This window comes from Rhipicephalus sanguineus, chromosome 1 (genome assembly GCF_013339695.2).
Source record: "Rhipicephalus sanguineus isolate Rsan-2018 chromosome 1, BIME_Rsan_1.4, whole genome shotgun sequence".
NCBI lineage: Eukaryota > Metazoa > Arthropoda > Arachnida > Ixodida > Ixodidae > Rhipicephalus > Rhipicephalus sanguineus.
The window spans coordinates 302,585,263-302,606,603 of record NC_051176.1 but is presented as its reverse complement, the minus strand read 5'-3'; the positions used below and the strand labels follow the sequence as shown (position 1 = coordinate 302,606,603).

General features: G+C 55.3%; 2 protein-coding genes across 2 annotated transcripts; both read left to right on the top strand.

The window, feature by feature from the left end:
* Positions 1-510: 510 nt before the first annotated feature.
* Positions 511-1,416, top strand: LOC119383333 (uncharacterized; the record flags this gene model as incomplete). Its single annotated transcript, XM_037651413.2, has 1 exon — positions 511-1,416. A coding segment is annotated over one exon (906 nt), but the record flags the coding sequence as incomplete, so codon positions are not given.
* A 6,588-nt stretch (positions 1,417-8,004) lies between these two features.
* Positions 8,005-8,910, top strand: LOC119379384 (uncharacterized; the record flags this gene model as incomplete). Its single annotated transcript, XM_037648703.2, has 1 exon — positions 8,005-8,910. A coding segment is annotated over one exon (906 nt), but the record flags the coding sequence as incomplete, so codon positions are not given.
* Positions 8,911-21,341: the final 12,431 nt, after the last annotated feature.

Sequence of the window (21,341 nt, the reverse complement as noted above, 5' to 3'; positions counted from 1 at the left end):
ACTGGGCCCTTTGCCCTACCCGAACGGTGTGCTCAGGCACCTTCGACTGCTGCAGTACCCTTCGAAATGCGTGGCAGTTCAACGGCACAGCGCTTTCCGTCGGTTCCCTGTGGAAGTGACGGGGCGCAGGCTCTGGCCTGTGCCGACTTTTGCCCGCCGTCAGCCGTGCAACCGACAGTTCGACCGCACGCTGAGCAGGCGCCTGTATTGTCGACGGCAGCCGCCCCAACTGGCAATTATGTTCGACAGCAGGCAAATCCCGCTAGGAGCCTCTTTTGCTCTGGGAATGGCGCGCAGGACGGTAGTCCTTTTGAAACCGCTCCACTGATCGAGCTGGGAGACTGTTCACCTTCGCTCGACCGCGCCGCTAACGCACCAACGGCTTCCTGTGAAGCAGGTGCGACTCAGACGCTGCTGCAAAACGCCGTCGAGATGATCCAAGCGCTCTCGGGAGCTGTCCAAACGCTTTCGGCCGTTCCGAAACGCACCCACCCCGCTGTTATGTTGCCTGTGCCAACATACAGCGGATACGGGGATTTGCTCAGCGCCCGAGACTACCTTGACTCTCTGTCACGTTATCAGAGAGCAATGGGCTTGGACGATCAGGAGGTGCTCGGGCGCGTTGTCCCGGCTGCACTGACTGATACGGCGGCGAGGTGGTATCGGCTTGCCGGCTACCGAGCAGCAACCCTCGAGGAGTTCCGCGCGGCCTTTCTGCGCGAATTCTTACCCGCTGACTACGAGAGTAGGATGCGGCGAGAGCTCGAGCTCCGTACACAAGCTCCTGATGAGTCGCTTCAGGAATACGTACGCGCGATGGATGACCTTTTTTCTATCGCTGAGCCCCGAGCCTCGAACGAGGAACGCGTCGAACGGGTGATTCGGCAGGCACATCCGACCTTTTCGGCGTACCTGCGCGGCGGTCGCTTCCGCGATTTGGAGGAGCTGGCCGCCGAGGCAAAGCGCATTCAAGGCGACCTTCTCGCCGCGCGCGCCTATCGCCCGCCGCCGCCAGCCAGCGATGCCCTTGAGCCGCGCTGCGCCTGGCGAGGGGCTGTGCCCCAACAAAAGTCACATGGCGCTGCCTTTGCGGCTGCCGGTGGCTGTGCGTGGGAGTTGAGCGATCGCGCTCTTGACCCCTATACGCACGAAAGGCGGGCAGCCTGTGCTGCACCACCTGAAACCCACGCGAAGGGACGCCATCCGACCCAACGCAATGTGGGTGACGCTCGTCGTAACGTATCCTGTGATAACGTGGCGAGCCGATCACAGCAGCTCGAGGCTGCTCCGTCTCGTGAAAGAGATCGAGATGGAGTGCGCTGTTTTCGCTGCCGTGAAAGAGGGCACGTAGCAAGGGAATGCACCGGATCTAGGCCTCCTGTGAGGCAGGGAAACGGAACTGCGGGTCGTTCGTGAAAGCACGGGCGGCCGAACCTTTGCTTCTACCCTCTGCGTACAGGGCAAGCTGTCTTGCTGGTGCGCACGCGCCGTTCATTCCGGTCATTATTGCCGGCCGTGAATTTTCGGCGTTGCTGGACACGGGCGCTAGCGCTTCGTTGTTCGGCGCACAGGTATTGTCCCACTTGCAGAAACATTCGGTGCGCTTGCGGGACTGCCGAACGACATTCACTCTTGCAACAGGCGTGGCCCATTCGGCTGGCGCCGCAAGGTTGACTGTCAGATGGGGAGATCGAATGAGACGCGCGCGTTTTGTTCATCTCCCAGGGCTCAATGTTCCTGTGATTCTCGGTCGGGACTTTCTTTTGAAGACCGGGATCGTTGTGGACATTGCGAATGGCGGCTATCGTGATGGGCCCTTTTCCCAACTCAAGCCGTTCATCAGCCCGCCGGCGCTTACTGTTGCCTTTGCCGCAGAAACGTCGGAAACGTGCCACGCGGAGAGTTCGGGGTCATACTCCTGCTCAACGCATTCTTCCTCTCACAGTCCCCTTTGGGAACGAGAGGGACGGCACGAACCGTGTCGCGCGCAAACTTCGGGGTCATACTCCGGCAGTACGCGCTCGTCGGCTCGAAACCCCCTTTTGGATCGACCGACACGACACGAAGAGGCACCACATCCTTTGATCGCCTGTGCGACTCATTTGGATGATACACAGAAGGCTCGTCTGTCGGCACTTTTACGCCAGTACGACGAGCTCTTCACCGATCAACCGGGCTGTACCGATTTTGTTAGCCACGTGATCGAAACTGGCGACGCGCTTCCTTTGAAGTGTAACCCCAGGCCCGTCAGTCTCGCCAAAAGGCAGATTATCGACGGCTTGCTAGACGACATGCTTTCGGCAGGCATTATTCGCCGTTCGTCTAGCCCCTGGGCGTCTCCAATTGTGTTGGTGCCTAAGAAAGACGGCAGTCATCGCCTGTGCGTCGACTATCGCCGTCTGAACGGAGTGACTCGTAAGGATGCCTATCCACTCCCTACGATAAACTCCATCGTAGGAAACCTGGGCGAGGCACGGCACTTTACCACGCTCGACGCCTCGAAAGGTTACCTACAGGTCCGGATGGGTAAGCGTGACCAGTGCAAAACTGCTTTCACGTCCCACAGAGGGTTGTTCGAGTTCACTCGGATGCCCTTTGGTCTTTGCAATGCTCCTGCGACGTTTCAAAGACTCATGGACCGCGTCCTCGGGGAAGCAAAGTGGTCTTACTGCTTGTGCTACCTCGACGACATCGTGATTTATTCGCGAACCTTCGAAGAGCACTTGGCCCATGTTGCCGATGTGCTCGAGAGGGTGCGGGCTGCCGGGATGACGTTAAATCCCGCGAAAGCCCAATTAGCGCAGACCCGTATTCAGTTACTCGGGTTTACGCTGGGCGAAGGCTCCATTGAGCCGGATCGGGAGAAACTTCGAGCAATCCTCGATTTCCCCGTGCCCAAGGACGTACGTGGCCTTCGCCGCTTTGTGGGAATGGTTAACTTTTATCGTTCCTTCATACCGTCCTGTGCCCGACTGCAGGCGCCCTTGACCAAGCTCTTGGGTAAGTCTGCTGTTTGGCAATGGGGACCTGAGCAGCAAGAGGCGTTTTGCCGACTGTCTAGCGCCATTGCGGAGACAGCGCAGCTCAGACTCCCCGACCTGACCAGACCGTTCGTTGTACAGACTGATGCGAGCGATCTGGGATTAGGAGCCGTTCTCCTACAGGAATACGATGGCGTGTTGCAGCCGTTGGCCTTTGCCAGCCGCTCCTTGGTACCCGCGGAGAAAAATTATTCCGTTACCGAAAAGGAGTGCCTCGCCATCGTGTTTGCACTGCGGAAATTTGACGTCTACCTTGATGGGACGAAATTCGTGGTGCAAACGGATCACAGTGCGCTCAGCTGGCTGATGCGGCTCCGTGAGCCTGCGGGCAGGCTGGCGCGCTGGGCTCTCCTGATACAGCACTATAATTTTGCAGTGCAGTATCGAAAGGGGAGCACCAACGTGGTAGCTGACGCGCTATCTCGTGCCCCATTGTCTGCCGAGAACCTTGATTCCGGTGCGACAGCCGACAGCGGTGCCTTTGCACAAGCAAGCGGTGGGGGCGAAACAGCGGCTTCGCCGCCGTTCGGCGAAAGGGGCGAGTCCGCCGCATTCGGACGAACCCTGGCTGCTATCCAGGCCAACAGCGCTCCGCGGAGCCGGCCAGCGGGTGAGCTCTCCAAAGGCCACGATGCCGAGAGCGAACCCGTGACGCCGACGCAAGCGGCGGTTGCTGCGGTCCTGAGTGGGCGCGATACCAGGTTCCCCTTTGGGAGAATGGGAATCGCTTTCAGCAGAGAAGAGCTACTGAAGGCTCAGCAAAGTGATCCGTTTTGTCGCGAAATGTGCGACGGTCTCAGGGAGACGGAGCGCCGTTACGCTGCTTGCCCTGCAGCGGGCGCGGATAGGGGGCTGGAACCAGCGTGTGTCGCTGAGTCCCCGGCGGATTCATATTTGCTGGACCATGACGGGCTCCTGCTGAAATATATAGCCACCGATGACGAGTCTATCGATCCGTTTAAGGTGGTTATGCCCAAAAGTCTGAGAGTCGCCCTGTTGCGATCCTCTCACGACGAACCCATGGCCGGTCACCTGAGTGGCTCCAAAGTTTTCGCAAAACTGAGCAAGACGGTGACCTGGCCCGGCATGAAGCGTGACGTTTATCGCTATTGCCGTTCCTGCCACGTCTGTCAAACGGTGAAGTCTAGGGGTGGCAAGCCACCTGGTCTGATGAAACCGATTGTCAGTGAGCGTCCGTGGCAAGTGGCCACCTGCGATCTAATGGGACCTTTTCCCAGAAGTAAGCAGGGGTTCATTCACCTCATGGTAGTCGTGGATCACTTTTCGAAGTGGGTGGAATTGTTCCCTCTCCGGAAGGTGACAGCGAGGGCGGTGCTCGAGAAGCTGCAGGAAGTGTTTTGCCGGTTCGGCTTTCCGGAAAGGCTCATCACTGACAACGCTTCGTATTTCACCGCTCGAGTGTTTGGTGTCACGTGCCGTTCCCTTGGAATTGATCACTGCACCACTTCACCCTACCATCCCCAGTCCAATTTGACGGAGCGCGTCAATCGTACGCTCAAGCCAATGTTGGCGGCCTTTGCCGAAAGTCAAAAGGACTGGGCAGACCATTTGAGCGAGCTCGCGTTCGCCATTCGAACATCCGAGAGTCGCTCGACTGGTTTCTCGCCCGCCTTCTTAAATTTTGGAAGGGAGTTGGCAAATCCGGTGACCAGTGTCATTCAATGCCAGCTCGGGGACGAGGAGAAGCAGACAGATTGTTCTGCTTACGCGTCACAGCTTCGGGACCGGCTTTGTCGAGCTTTCTGTAAAGCAAGGCAAAGTCTGGCGTCGTCTAGGGCTCAGCAGAAGGCCCAATATGACCGCAAGCATCGCGACCTAGCATTTGAGGTGGGCGATCTTGTCCTGAAGCGCAACCACGCCCTTAGCGACGCGAGTAAGGGGTTCTCAGCCTCGCTCGCTCCTAAGTGGCTTGGTCCGTACCGAGTGGAGAAAGCTTGGACTCCACTCGCGTACTTGCTGAAAGATCCCATTTCGGGAAAACTCAGCCGTGCCCATATCGCAGACCTGAAATCCTTTGCATCACGGTCTGACGAGCTTGCGCCAGCGCCCTGTGGTACTTCGCGCAAGCAACGGGGCACACCCGGTGCGGCGGACCGCATTCGGACCCCGCATCGGTATAATCTGAGGAAGCGGTCACCTTTGTGATTTCGCGCCGGACGGCGGACTCTGTTTTCCGCAACCGAAGGCCCTCAGTTACTTTCCAGCCTCAGTATGCTAGCCTCTTTACGGCCAGTGCTCGTAAAGAAGTCGGCCCGCCCAGTTGCTGCTAGTGTTTTTTTTTCTGTTTTATTTGAATACTCATGTGTATTTAATATGTTTTCGGTTGTGTTTGCCGCATATTGACTGTCATTTTGTTCCCTTTACTCTCTTTCCGTGTTTTTATATTATTGTGCCTGCGGAAGGATTCGTGAATAGCGGTGCTTTGCGGGGGGGAAAGGAACGAAGGACGCTTTGCGCCTTCCCACGCGAGCGCGCGCGGTTGGCGACATGACACCGTGAAAAGTGAGGCGCAGTGGCCTTGGACGGCGAGCTCGGGCCGCGCTTGGTGAAAGCGCCGCTGTGTGCAGTGACGTGTGTGTGTGCGTGCGTACGTGCGTGGTGCATTGGTGCGTGCCTAGAAAGAGTGCGCGTGGTGAATTCATCTAATCTACGTGGACACTCGGGTCAATGACCCGCTGACGCCGGACAGACCAGCGGTGCCCTGCTCTCGGCCGTCGTCGAGAAGCCTGGCTGCCCTCTCCATCATGGCTCCTGCGCTAGGCCAGCTGACATAGCAGGTATGCCTGCGCTTTGCCGGCTCCAGGATGCCTCGCAGCCAGTTCGGGTCGGCCTTATTGATCCCCCCCAAAAAAAGGGCCGGCTGTCCCAGCGAGGTCTCCCGTCATTCCAGCCGAAAAATTCGGGACCTTCGCACCATCACCGAAGCGGCGTTCGTCGGACTCTCAGGCTAATCGCCGACAAGAGCGACGAGCCATCAGTGAGCCCGTTCCGCCATGAGGACTTCAAAAGCCTCCTGCCTCGCACTCTGGCATTCACCTTGCTGACAATTATTACGCTCTTCCTCCCCTCCGCGCTGTGGACTCTCTTTCGCGCAAGCATCACGAACACTTGCCTTAATTTCCTTACCTTCCCTTCCGCAGCGCCATTTTATTGTATTATGTTTTCAAGCGTATTGTCTTTGTTATTGATTTTTCTCGCATTATCAATGTATTCTTTTAGCAGCAGCTCCAGGGCTGGACCGAGGCTATGGTTGCTCATAGCAGTGTTATTTTAACTGCATGGGTGACCGCCGGCTGCCTTTGCAGACCGGAAAGGGCAAATTTAGGAGAGGGGGATGTGGGGATTGAGGCTTGCCCGTCGCCATTGCGCGGGTTTTCGCCTATTTCTGCCATCCTCATGCCCGATCATGCCGCTCCCCTCCTCCGCCGTCCTACGGTGCTGGGCGAGCGGGGGTGACGTTAACCCCCTCACCCGGCGCCGGATCCTCGACGGGGGCGCTGCGCTCGAGTTTCGTGTCCGCGAGACGTTTCGCGCAGCGAGGGCGAGACCCTCTCTGGACCTCGTAGGGTAAGCACGCATTTTCTCTCCCGTCCGTCGGCTCCTCGTTTGGGCTCGCTCGGATGGAACTCGCTAACGGTGCCTTGCGCCAGCGGCGAGCGCTTACCTTACGTTGTCCCTTTCCGAACGCTAGGCTGAAGAGCGGTGCGGTGCATTCGCGCGTGGTCGTACTACGCCGAAACCGTACTTATCGAAGCCAACGCGAGCGGAGTTTGCCCTCACTCGAGCGATCGGGCCCTGTGGTCACAGATCGTAAGAGTACGCAGCATAGTCGCGAGAGACCCGTTTTCTCTCAGCGGCGTGTCGCCGTGAGCCCGTTGCCCGCGGAGACGTGCTAGCGGCACCATTTGTGTTGTATTTTCGCCCGTGGCGTGGTGAAGCCTGTTTGCTTCTCCCGCCGCCTTTGGGAGCGGGCGTTGTACGGCGTTTTGTGGTGTTGCCGCAGGCAATAAACTGTTGCGGATCTCGAGAGCAGTACTGTGTACTTGCCGCGTTGTGCTCGGCGCCTTTGCGCTCGAACGTACGTGTGCAGTGGCGCGCTAGTTCACGCGAGGCGACGGCAAACGCGGCCCTGTGGCTCGCTAAGTCCGAACCCACGCTAGTGGCCGTACTCCTGTGAAGTACGTGCAACTACACTGGCGCCCAACGCGGTATCAAAAGCTCATTAAGCTTTTGACTGCTCTTAGCGAGTCAGTACGCCTGTGCGTCTCGGGCTCGCCGCAACATGTCTGCTTCGCGGGATTTTTGTCCGTTGACTGTTCTGGCGGACGCCGCGTTGCACGAGAACAAGGCCAGTGCCTTACGTGTCGCAACCCCCCGTGGGGACGACACAAAGCGCCTGCCAGCTCCCTTTGGAGATGGAGCATCGTTGCGGACTGGGCCCTTTGCCCTACCCGAACGGTGTGCTCAGGCACCTTCGACTGCTGCAGTACCCTTCGAAATGCGTGGCAGTTCAACGGCACAGCGCTTTCCGTCGGTTCCCTGTGGAAGTGACGGGGCGCAGGCTCTGGCCTGTGCCGACTTTTGCCCGCCGTCAGCCGTGCAACCGACAGTTCGACCGCACGCTGAGCAGGCGCCTGTATTGTCGACGGCAGCCGCCCCAACTGGCAATTATGTTCGACAGCAGGCAAATCCCGCTAGGAGCCTCTTTTGCTCTGGGAATGGCGCGCAGGACGGTAGTCCTTTTGAAACCGCTCCACTGATCGAGCTGGGAGACTGTTCACCTTCGCTCGACCGCGCCGCTAACGCACCAACGGCTTCCTGTGAAGCAGGTGCGACTCAGACGCTGCTGCAAAACGCCGTCGAGATGATCCAAGCGCTCTCGGGAGCTGTCCAAACGCTTTCGGCCGTTCCGAAACGCACCCACCCCGCTGTTATGTTGCCTGTGCCAACATACAGCGGATACGGGGATTTGCTCAGCGCCCGAGACTACCTTGACTCTCTGTCACGTTATCAGAGAGCAATGGGCTTGGACGATCAGGAGGTGCTCGGGCGCGTTGTCCCGGCTGCACTGACTGATACGGCGGCGAGGTGGTATCGGCTTGCCGGCTACCGAGCAGCAACCCTCGAGGAGTTCCGCGCGGCCTTTCTGCGCGAATTCTTACCCGCTGACTACGAGAGTAGGATGCGGCGAGAGCTCGAGCTCCGTACACAAGCTCCTGATGAGTCGCTTCAGGAATACGTACGCGCGATGGATGACCTTTTTTCTATCGCTGAGCCCCGAGCCTCGAACGAGGAACGCGTCGAACGGGTGATTCGGCAGGCACATCCGACCTTTTCGGCGTACCTGCGCGGCGGTCGCTTCCGCGATTTGGAGGAGCTGGCCGCCGAGGCAAAGCGCATTCAAGGCGACCTTCTCGCCGCGCGCGCCTATCGCCCGCCGCCGCCAGCCAGCGATGCCCTTGAGCCGCGCTGCGCCTGGCGAGGGGCTGTGCCCCAACAAAAGTCACATGGCGCTGCCTTTGCGGCTGCCGGTGGCTGTGCGTGGGAGTTGAGCGATCGCGCTCTTGACCCCTATACGCACGAAAGGCGGGCAGCCTGTGCTGCACCACCTGAAACCCACGCGAAGGGACGCCATCCGACCCAACGCAATGTGGGTGACGCTCGTCGTAACGTATCCTGTGATAACGTGGCGAGCCGATCACAGCAGCTCGAGGCTGCTCCGTCTCGTGAAAGAGATCGAGATGGAGTGCGCTGTTTTCGCTGCCGTGAAAGAGGGCACGTAGCAAGGGAATGCACCGGATCTAGGCCTCCTGTGAGGCAGGGAAACGGAACTGCGGGTCGTTCGTGAAAGCACGGGCGGCCGAACCTTTGCTTCTACCCTCTGCGTACAGGGCAAGCTGTCTTGCTGGTGCGCACGCGCCGTTCATTCCGGTCATTATTGCCGGCCGTGAATTTTCGGCGTTGCTGGACACGGGCGCTAGCGCTTCGTTGTTCGGCGCACAGGTATTGTCCCACTTGCAGAAACATTCGGTGCGCTTGCGGGACTGCCGAACGACATTCACTCTTGCAACAGGCGTGGCCCATTCGGCTGGCGCCGCAAGGTTGACTGTCAGATGGGGAGATCGAATGAGACGCGCGCGTTTTGTTCATCTCCCAGGGCTCAATGTTCCTGTGATTCTCGGTCGGGACTTTCTTTTGAAGACCGGGATCGTTGTGGACATTGCGAATGGCGGCTATCGTGATGGGCCCTTTTCCCAACTCAAGCCGTTCATCAGCCCGCCGGCGCTTACTGTTGCCTTTGCCGCAGAAACGTCGGAAACGTGCCACGCGGAGAGTTCGGGGTCATACTCCTGCTCAACGCATTCTTCCTCTCACAGTCCCCTTTGGGAACGAGAGGGACGGCACGAACCGTGTCGCGCGCAAACTTCGGGGTCATACTCCGGCAGTACGCGCTCGTCGGCTCGAAACCCCCTTTTGGATCGACCGACACGACACGAAGAGGCACCACATCCTTTGATCGCCTGTGCGACTCATTTGGATGATACACAGAAGGCTCGTCTGTCGGCACTTTTACGCCAGTACGACGAGCTCTTCACCGATCAACCGGGCTGTACCGATTTTGTTAGCCACGTGATCGAAACTGGCGACGCGCTTCCTTTGAAGTGTAACCCCAGGCCCGTCAGTCTCGCCAAAAGGCAGATTATCGACGGCTTGCTAGACGACATGCTTTCGGCAGGCATTATTCGCCGTTCGTCTAGCCCCTGGGCGTCTCCAATTGTGTTGGTGCCTAAGAAAGACGGCAGTCATCGCCTGTGCGTCGACTATCGCCGTCTGAACGGAGTGACTCGTAAGGATGCCTATCCACTCCCTACGATAAACTCCATCGTAGGAAACCTGGGCGAGGCACGGCACTTTACCACGCTCGACGCCTCGAAAGGTTACCTACAGGTCCGGATGGGTAAGCGTGACCAGTGCAAAACTGCTTTCACGTCCCACAGAGGGTTGTTCGAGTTCACTCGGATGCCCTTTGGTCTTTGCAATGCTCCTGCGACGTTTCAAAGACTCATGGACCGCGTCCTCGGGGAAGCAAAGTGGTCTTACTGCTTGTGCTACCTCGACGACATCGTGATTTATTCGCGAACCTTCGAAGAGCACTTGGCCCATGTTGCCGATGTGCTCGAGAGGGTGCGGGCTGCCGGGATGACGTTAAATCCCGCGAAAGCCCAATTAGCGCAGACCCGTATTCAGTTACTCGGGTTTACGCTGGGCGAAGGCTCCATTGAGCCGGATCGGGAGAAACTTCGAGCAATCCTCGATTTCCCCGTGCCCAAGGACGTACGTGGCCTTCGCCGCTTTGTGGGAATGGTTAACTTTTATCGTTCCTTCATACCGTCCTGTGCCCGACTGCAGGCGCCCTTGACCAAGCTCTTGGGTAAGTCTGCTGTTTGGCAATGGGGACCTGAGCAGCAAGAGGCGTTTTGCCGACTGTCTAGCGCCATTGCGGAGACAGCGCAGCTCAGACTCCCCGACCTGACCAGACCGTTCGTTGTACAGACTGATGCGAGCGATCTGGGATTAGGAGCCGTTCTCCTACAGGAATACGATGGCGTGTTGCAGCCGTTGGCCTTTGCCAGCCGCTCCTTGGTACCCGCGGAGAAAAATTATTCCGTTACCGAAAAGGAGTGCCTCGCCATCGTGTTTGCACTGCGGAAATTTGACGTCTACCTTGATGGGACGAAATTCGTGGTGCAAACGGATCACAGTGCGCTCAGCTGGCTGATGCGGCTCCGTGAGCCTGCGGGCAGGCTGGCGCGCTGGGCTCTCCTGATACAGCACTATAATTTTGCAGTGCAGTATCGAAAGGGGAGCACCAACGTGGTAGCTGACGCGCTATCTCGTGCCCCATTGTCTGCCGAGAACCTTGATTCCGGTGCGACAGCCGACAGCGGTGCCTTTGCACAAGCAAGCGGTGGGGGCGAAACAGCGGCTTCGCCGCCGTTCGGCGAAAGGGGCGAGTCCGCCGCATTCGGACGAACCCTGGCTGCTATCCAGGCCAACAGCGCTCCGCGGAGCCGGCCAGCGGGTGAGCTCTCCAAAGGCCACGATGCCGAGAGCGAACCCGTGACGCCGACGCAAGCGGCGGTTGCTGCGGTCCTGAGTGGGCGCGATACCAGGTTCCCCTTTGGGAGAATGGGAATCGCTTTCAGCAGAGAAGAGCTACTGAAGGCTCAGCAAAGTGATCCGTTTTGTCGCGAAATGTGCGACGGTCTCAGGGAGACGGAGCGCCGTTACGCTGCTTGCCCTGCAGCGGGCGCGGATAGGGGGCTGGAACCAGCGTGTGTCGCTGAGTCCCCGGCGGATTCATATTTGCTGGACCATGACGGGCTCCTGCTGAAATATATAGCCACCGATGACGAGTCTATCGATCCGTTTAAGGTGGTTATGCCCAAAAGTCTGAGAGTCGCCCTGTTGCGATCCTCTCACGACGAACCCATGGCCGGTCACCTGAGTGGCTCCAAAGTTTTCGCAAAACTGAGCAAGACGGTGACCTGGCCCGGCATGAAGCGTGACGTTTATCGCTATTGCCGTTCCTGCCACGTCTGTCAAACGGTGAAGTCTAGGGGTGGCAAGCCACCTGGTCTGATGAAACCGATTGTCAGTGAGCGTCCGTGGCAAGTGGCCACCTGCGATCTAATGGGACCTTTTCCCAGAAGTAAGCAGGGGTTCATTCACCTCATGGTAGTCGTGGATCACTTTTCGAAGTGGGTGGAATTGTTCCCTCTCCGGAAGGTGACAGCGAGGGCGGTGCTCGAGAAGCTGCAGGAAGTGTTTTGCCGGTTCGGCTTTCCGGAAAGGCTCATCACTGACAACGCTTCGTATTTCACCGCTCGAGTGTTTGGTGTCACGTGCCGTTCCCTTGGAATTGATCACTGCACCACTTCACCCTACCATCCCCAGTCCAATTTGACGGAGCGCGTCAATCGTACGCTCAAGCCAATGTTGGCGGCCTTTGCCGAAAGTCAAAAGGACTGGGCAGACCATTTGAGCGAGCTCGCGTTCGCCATTCGAACATCCGAGAGTCGCTCGACTGGTTTCTCGCCCGCCTTCTTAAATTTTGGAAGGGAGTTGGCAAATCCGGTGACCAGTGTCATTCAATGCCAGCTCGGGGACGAGGAGAAGCAGACAGATTGTTCTGCTTACGCGTCACAGCTTCGGGACCGGCTTTGTCGAGCTTTCTGTAAAGCAAGGCAAAGTCTGGCGTCGTCTAGGGCTCAGCAGAAGGCCCAATATGACCGCAAGCATCGCGACCTAGCATTTGAGGTGGGCGATCTTGTCCTGAAGCGCAACCACGCCCTTAGCGACGCGAGTAAGGGGTTCTCAGCCTCGCTCGCTCCTAAGTGGCTTGGTCCGTACCGAGTGGAGAAAGCTTGGACTCCACTCGCGTACTTGCTGAAAGATCCCATTTCGGGAAAACTCAGCCGTGCCCATATCGCAGACCTGAAATCCTTTGCATCACGGTCTGACGAGCTTGCGCCAGCGCCCTGTGGTACTTCGCGCAAGCAACGGGGCACACCCGGTGCGGCGGACCGCATTCGGACCCCGCATCGGTATAATCTGAGGAAGCGGTCACCTTTGTGATTTCGCGCCGGACGGCGGACTCTGTTTTCCGCAACCGAAGGCCCTCAGTTACTTTCCAGCCTCAGTATGCTAGCCTCTTTACGGCCAGTGCTCGTAAAGAAGTCGGCCCGCCCAGTTGCTGCTAGTGTTTTTTTTTCTGTTTTATTTGAATACTCATGTGTATTTAATATGTTTTCGGTTGTGTTTGCCGCATATTGACTGTCATTTTGTTCCCTTTACTCTCTTTCCGTGTTTTTATATTATTGTGCCTGCGGAAGGATTCGTGAATAGCGGTGCTTTGCGGGGGGGAAAGGAACGAAGGACGCTTTGCGCCTTCCCACGCGAGCGCGCGCGGTTGGCGACATGACACCGTGAAAAGTGAGGCGCAGTGGCCTTGGACGGCGAGCTCGGGCCGCGCTTGGTGAAAGCGCCGCTGTGTGCAGTGACGTGTGTGTGTGCGTGCGTACGTGCGTGGTGCATTGGTGCGTGCCTAGAAAGAGTGCGCGTGGTGAATTCATCTAATCTACGTGGACACTCGGGTCAATGACCCGCTGACGCCGGACAGACCAGCGGTGCCCTGCTCTCGGCCGTCGTCGAGAAGCCTGGCTGCCCTCTCCATCATGGCTCCTGCGCTAGGCCAGCTGACATAGCAGGTATGCCTGCGCTTTGCCGGCTCCAGGATGCCTCGCAGCCAGTTCGGGTCGGCCTTATTGATCCCCCCCCAAAAAAAGGGCCGGCTGTCCCAGCGAGGTCTCCCGTCATTCCAGCCGAAAAATTCGGGACCTTCGCACCATCACCGAAGCGGCGTTCGTCGGACTCTCAGGCTAATCGCCGACAAGAGCGACGAGCCATCAGTGAGCCCGTTCCGCCATGAGGACTTCAAAAGCCTCCTGCCTCGCACTCTGGCATTCACCTTGCTGACAATTATTACGCTCTTCCTCCCCTCCGCGCTGTGGACTCTCTTTCGCGCAAGCATCACGAACACTTGCCTTAATTTCTATTACCTCCCTTCCGCAGCGCTATTTTTATTGTATTATGTGTTTTCAAGCGTATTGATTTTTTATTATTGATTTTTCTCGCATTATAATGTATTCTTTTTTTAGCAGCAGCTCCAGGGCTGGACCGAGGCTAGTGGTTGCTCATAGCAGTGTTATTTTAACTGCATGGGTGACCGCCGGCTGCCTTGGCAGACCGGTAAAGGGCAAATTTAGGAGAGGGGGAACCGACGTAGTGGACTGTCTCCGTGTGTTCCGAGGGCGGCGGCGGTTATATCGCTGAGACCCCACACTGCCGGACCTCGACGGGGGGCGCTGCGCTCGAGTTTCGTGTCCCGCGAGACGTTTCGCGCAGCGATGGAGAGACCCTCTCTGGACCTCGTAGGGTAAGCACGCATTTTCTCTCCCGTCCGTCGGCTCCTCGTTTGGGCTCGCTCGGACGGAACTCGCTAACGGTGCCTTGCGCCAGCGGCGAGCGCTTACCTTACGTTGTCCTTTTCCGAACGCTAGGCTGAAGAGCGGTGCGGTGCATTCGCGCGTGGTCGTACTACGCCGAAACCGTACTTATCGAAGCCAACGCGAGCGGAGTTTGCCCTCACTCGAGCGATCGGGCCCTGTGGTCACAGATCGTAAGAGTACGCAGCATAGTCGCGAGAGACCCGTTTTCTCTCAGCGGCGTGTCGCCGTGAGCCCGTTGCCCGCGGAGACGTGCTAGCGGCACCATTTGTGTTGTATTTTCGCCCGTGGCGTGGTGAAGCCTGTTTGCTTCTCCCGCCGCCTTTGGGAGCGGGCGTTGTACGGCGTTTTGTGGTGTTGCCGCAGGCAATAAACTGTTGCGGATCTCGAGAGCAGTACTGTGTACTTGCCGCGTTGTGCTCGGCGCCTTTGCGCTCGAACGTACGTGTGCAGTGGCGCGCTAGTTCACGCGAGGCGACGGCAAACGCGGCCCTGTGGCTCGCTAAGTCCGAACCCACGCTAGTGGCCGTACTCCTGTGAAGTACGTGCAACTACAACACACACAAAAAAACGAGATCTTCCGTTAGGCTATCTTAACCCAATGAATCAGTTGTCTGAGAAATTTCAAACGAGGACACGTTTATCTCTTCTAAATTGGACATTCCGTCTCGTTGGACATTCCGTCTCGGTTGTACATTCCGTCTCGTTGGACATTCAGTCTCGATGGACATTCCGTCTCGGTTGGACATTCCGTCTCGCTGGACATTCAGTCTCGCCGGTCACGTGACCCATTGGACATTCAGTCTCGTTGTACATTCCGTCTCGTTGGACATTCAGGCTCTGAATCCTCTCAAGGCGATGGCAGAAGTCGGTGAAGGCGAATGTCTGACGGCGTCATTAATTTACGCCATTAAAATTACTACGCCGTGTACTCTCGGCACACGAAATGCATTCATATTTCCTCACGATTCCCTTCGGGGAGGTGGGGGCATTTTTTTGATATGGTAAGCCTCAAGCAGTTCGCGTTCAGGCTTTGATTTTCCCCTGCCTATAATGCAGGTCTGGCGAAACAAAGGCTCGCAACCGTTACAATCCTTCACATGCACGTGTGTACGATCGGGCACAGGGAGCAACTTAGCGGTGCATGTGAAGGATTGTAACGGTTGCGAGCCTTTGTTTCGCCAGACCTGCATTCTAGGCAGGGGAAAATCAAAGCTTGAACGCGAACTGCTTGAAGCGTACCATATCAAAAAGACTGGACACGTGTGTATTAGCGAACCTTCTGTGCATATCACAGAAAAATCACACCATCTCCCGCTAAAGGGGACCATGAGGCGATGCGAAGCAGTGTTTCGGCATGTAGAGCCCGCGTTTCAGAGGTAGAGTGAGGGGGAAAGGGGAGAGGGGGAGGGGAAAGGGAAATGAGAGGGGGAAAGGGAAGGGGAGAGGTGATGTGGAGAGGGAAAAGTGAGAGAGGGAGGGAGTGGAGAAGGTTTGCGCATGCGCAGTAAGGGTGGTCACGCCGCACACCACCACCACCGGATTGAACTCCGCTATAAGATGCCTCACATCTAAAAGAGTGGCTGTTTCTTTCAGGGTGTGACTGATTAGCGGGTGGATGATGGGCTTCATGTTGTAGCGTGCGCGCGTGCGCGGGATGAGGTGTATAAATATATGTGGATGCGGCAATAAATTGGTTGTAAGTCCGGCGATGGTGTGTGCTTGAATGTGCCTTCTTCGTCCTTGTTTTTGAGTTTCGCTGGCTTCCTCGCATCTTTCGTAAGCTAGGAGCATGAAGGGGCGCCAGGGGAGGGGGGGCTGCGACGCTCGAAGGGCGCAGTCACTGGCGCGCGCGCTATCTCGAGGCATCAAGAGACGGCTCGTAAACTTGATGTGCTCTCAACGCTTATACTTCGTGTTAAGAGGACAGCACGAAAAGCGCTTCGGTCCTTAGAGCGGTCATGTTCCCTTTTAAACCAGCGTTTTGTTGAGTTACACGAGATCGGATCCAAAAGAGCTGTTAGCCTTACTTGGTATAACAATTCAATTTCTCGGTATCGCATTCACTGCTTCGCAAACTGATTGTTTTTTAACCGTCAGCTGACCCTTGAAAGCGAGGGGCGGAGAGTAACACGGCGCAGCCGCTTCACAATGGGCCTTCCAACGCCATGGCCGTCAGGGACGGGCCCGCTACTGACAGTTGCGCACATTAATATAGAATTGCGGCTGCTCCGACCAGGGGGCATGCTTTTATTAATGAGATGATATTTTTAAAGAAGCAAACAAGAAATTGGAATTGGGACCCTACATTCACTAGCTCGAAAGGGCAGAACCTGTTAGGAGGTATTTACCGCAAGAGCGATACCGCAACAGCGCTCTTTCTGTCTACTCTGTCCTTTTTTCCTATGTTCGCGCGCTGCAAAACCCTGCCAGTATGATTACAAACCCGGATGTGCTGGTGGAAGGAATTATGAAAAAGCTCTTCTGGGTGATCTTGCATGGACGAAAAGCACGGAAAATTCGATATTCTATATATCTATCGCAAACATTCCCAGATTTCATTCCGCGATGTCCCGAAACATAAGGGAGACATTTTAGCGGCACGCGTGTATAGACGGTTTCGCCAGCGCCTGCCGTTCTCTGGCAACGTTGTGCGTTCACTGGAAACTCACCCTAGAAAACTTCCTGTTTACCTTGTTTTATAGCGGTTTTAGCCTGCGTTGCTGGCCGCGGCTGCTTGTGTTTCGATGTTTTCTGCTGATAGAATTATCCCGATGAAGCGCTGGCGACTCGGGCACTGCCCTGTAGCGTCAGGATGCAGTCTGCAATCCGGAGCTAATTTGCCCCCTATCGCAAGTCAAAACGTTCTGTTTCCCGAGAGATGAAGGCAGAAAGAGTGCCTGGATTGCAGCGATCAGGCGAGATAACTGGATTCCCATAAAAATGCGCAGATTTGATCTGCCCACTTTATCAAAGGCAAGTAAAATTCAAAGCATACTCTAATGGCACAGAGTCGATGCTGAGACGTTAGTCGAAGGTCCACAAAGAACACGTTGGACGCCGTCGTCTCCCACCCGTGGCAGATAAGTGCGCTGACACCCGAAGTGGATAGCAAGATGTGAAAGCTGGATAATGCCGAAAATCCACCGTAAAGGTGTTTCCTGTAGTAGGAACCTCATCAGTGATGTGTATACTGTTCGAAGCAACACACGCGGAACCAAAGCAGCCGCGCTCAACATGAATTCCGGCACAGTGTACGTCGCGGTGCCCATGTTTTGTTGACGTTGCATTTGCCATGTATGATAGCGACGCCTGCGAATGGGTTCGCATCGGTGCAATCAAATGACTCATCGCCTGTTTGTTGCCGCCAATGGACATCGCCCCACTCTAGTTAAATCATCTTTCAGTGTGAGTGTGGGCGCATTAGATGTAGGCGGGTTAACGCGAAAGTTGGATTCATGAATACTGTGCTCATGAGTAAACCATAGTAGTTCGCGTGACTCAGCCGCACCTCACGTCATCATATGAGTACATTAATCGATATTATCTGCAGTCACACCGAAAACGTCGGATCGCGATCAATTCCGATCGGCGCCGATCTCTATCAAGAGTGCCCGGTGTGACGCAGACGCAGTAATATGCGCTTTATCGTGAGGTTGCGTGCCTAGACGAATATACATATGTCCGCGGCTGTGATAGGAGGCACGTTTTGGCTCCTGTCGAAAAGCTGAATTACAGGACTTCTCTATCCAGCGGATCGGGCAATTCTCCTCGCGGCTGCAGTTTCTGCTTGTACCTCTCCCATGCGACGTCGTCGAGCCCCTTCACGTAGACATCGCGCTAAGCACATCTGAAGGAATGTGCCAGAAATAATAGGGCAACAAACTCAAACACACCAGGAAACAGCGACGGGACCACTGAAAAAAGTATTACCGGAAGTGGCGCACCGGAAGTCTTCTTGGGCAGACCGTTCGGCGCACGACAGTTTGTTTACAAACAGCGAAACTGTCTATACAGTTATTACTGAACATTGCTTTAATTACGTGCCGTGCGACGCTTGAGGTGAGCTACCTGCAGCGTTTCTGGAACAGACGTCCGTCACACTTTCGCCGCCACACTTTCTCACTGCCCCGCCATGGTGGTCTAGTGGTTATGGCACTCGACTGCTGACCCGATGGTCGCGGGATCGAATCCCGGCCGCGGCGGCTGCATTTTCGATGGAGGCGAAAATATTTGAGGTCCGTGTACTTAGATTTAGGTGCACGTTAAAGAACCGCAGGTGGTCGAAATTTCCGGAGCCCTCCACTACGGCGTCTCTCATAATCATATCGTAGTCTTGGGACGTTAAACCCCAGATGTTGTTGTTATTACACTTTCTCACTACCGATAGGCGTAGACGTAACGAGCCTCTGCAGAGAGCGCGTTTTGACGTCGAGCCGACTTGCACAACAGAAGCTGCGTCGGCACTGTAACCGTGGCTTACTCGGTTAGCACGCGCGAGCGCAGTTTATTCAGCGGAATAATTCTTGGTTCGGGGTTGTAACTTTGGCGGCCCCATGATCAAGCTGCATGCCCATGTTTTGACGCGCCGGAGGTGCGATGGCCGGCGACAGACGCCCCCAAACCCCAGCCTCTGGCGCAGTTTGGCGCAATTGCCGTCGTTATTACACTGCAAACCACTTTGCACCCTTAAGGGGGTTTCAAGCAAGCAAAACACCCTTTTGGCTAACCAAAATTTGCAATGTTAGGGTGTAAGGGTGTTTTCCTTCCCCAAAATAGCCTTTAGGGGATAATGCTCTAACTAAACACCCTTTAGGAGTTAAGGGTGTTGTGGGTTATAGAAACACCCATGGCCCATACCACAGCGTGCCAGATAACTGGGACTCGCTGATTAAAATATCGTTGGATCTTAGGCGACTTTAGATTAAAAGATATGTCTCTTTTAGGGCTATCTACAAGCGTACCGTAAATTTACGCCTATTCCCTTAATGTTTAATCTTCATTTATACGGAACAGTAATACCTCCACCGGTAGTGAACGGCGGCTTAAGATACTATGGCTATATATACCAGATGGTCAGTGTAAGGCTGTGTACGTAGCACGAGCGCTCCGTCCATGTGGTATTTTACAATACGCTCTGTTGTGTGTGCGGTTTGGCGCGTGCGTGCACCTTCTATGCTGATGTCATCTGTAATTGCATGTTCCCTGACTGGTAGATTTTATTTTTCACATTTTTCAGTGATAAGGGTGTTTAGGCCAATTGAAACACTCCATGATAAGGGTGTTAGGCCAGTGGCAACACCCTATGGTATCGGTGTTTTGATACGTGAAAAGCCCTTTTCCTAGGGTGTAAGGGTGTTAGTTATAGGCAAGGCAAAACCCCCTTAAGGGTGCAAAGTGGTTTACTGTGCAGGATGGCGCAGTATCCAATTTGGTGCACTTTGGCGCAGTTGGCGCAGGAGTGGAATCACTGCATGTTTGCTCACTTCCGGCATGATGACGGCACTTGTTTAGCGCTAGCGAAGACGAGGACAACGAAAGGGAGACACACTGGACACACGGGCGCTACTCGCAACAATAAAGTTTCATTCCTCGACCGACCCGAACAAAAGTGCCTTCGCGCACAGATCACCGATCACGTGAACACCCGGGGAGCTAGATAATAAAATCGACCGAAACCGAATAAGATAAAAGGATAAATGTTTTGTTACAGCATGAGCAAGAAACCCAGTTATTTGTCGGACAACGGCTGGGGAAGCTTTGTTGATAAAGGAACTTCCGTAATAGTCAATCTGCTCATTTTCCGATAATGAACGGGCAACTTGGCTCTTTCCTACTATGACGGTTTCATCAAAGAACACACACACGCTCTTGGCCCTGAACTGCAAGAAAACCATCTGAAGGCGTCCTATTACGTTAGTAGCGGTGCTCCCTCAGCCGCTCATACACGCATCTTCCGGTCTGTCCGATGTAAAAATGGTTCCACGATAACGGAATGCGACAAATAACAGCTTGTTTGCACTCAACAGACTTTCTTTTGTGCTTCCGATTGCGTCCGCCACTGTGGTACAATGGTTACGGTGGTCGGTTGCTGACCGATATTCCGGCCGCGGCGGTTGGCCCGTGTGTACTGCAGCAAAGAGAGAAACACGTGAACCCTCTTGGGAGACACTATTATACTCTCTTCTGAGAGTATTGTCAACCAAAATAGAGCTCTTTAAAGAGAGTCAGTGATTACGTGGCAAGTCTGGACTCACCGAAAGGAGTCGCACATATATTTTTTTTTTCTTAGAGTGTGTGCGTTGTTAGTGCGCGGTAAAGAAGACCAGTTGGTCGAAATTTCCGGAGCCCTCCACTACGGCGTGCCTCGTGATCGTATCGTGATTTTGACTCGTAAAACCCCACACATTATTATTCTGCTTACTCGAGCAATCCCCTTTAATCTTTTTCGTTGGACCAATTTTTCTACACACACTTATCAGCTTTTTAGATGCTGAAAACACGACCTGTACGTTGTCTCGAGCAGCTATTTTCTCCGCAAAAATTACCAGAGGTCGCTTTTTGGAAATCTCAAAAGGCAGTGGGCTATTCGCAGGAAGGACATCAATTCTCCCGTTTGATCCGGGCGCCTGTTTTGCTAGTTAAAAAGTTACTCTAATTTACATAATCAATGTCGTAATTAATGTCCCTAGTCATTTTAAAGGACCCCTGACACCGAATTTGGAAACTCGAGATGCTTGTGTTGTTTGATAGTCCTGCATGCGGGGCACTTCTGACCGATTATGAGTGACGAGCGTTGCCTTTAAGATATTTTAATTTGGTTTTAAAGTAAGCCTGAGTGCTTATCTGAATTTTGAACTCCTATCAACATAACCACTAGTATGACGTAGACGTAGGCCCCCTGTGACGTTGCAGAGGTAAAGCAAGTGTTGTCGACGTCACAGACAGAAATATGCGCGGTGCATGCACTGTGGTATATTGCGAAGCATGTTTACTCTCCCATTTTCTCCTTCTTCGGTACGTGTCGGCAGGCAGCGTGAGCTCTCCGTGTGTGTGTTCTCCAACTGGCAGTTCAACAAGCGCGTGGCTGACGTCACCCAATACTGAGCGCACGTCATCACGCGTGCCCCGAGGCGCGACCGCCGCGGCGCGGCGCTAGTTTCTTAAGGCCCGAACACACGTACGCGTTGCAGCGCGTCAACGCGTGACT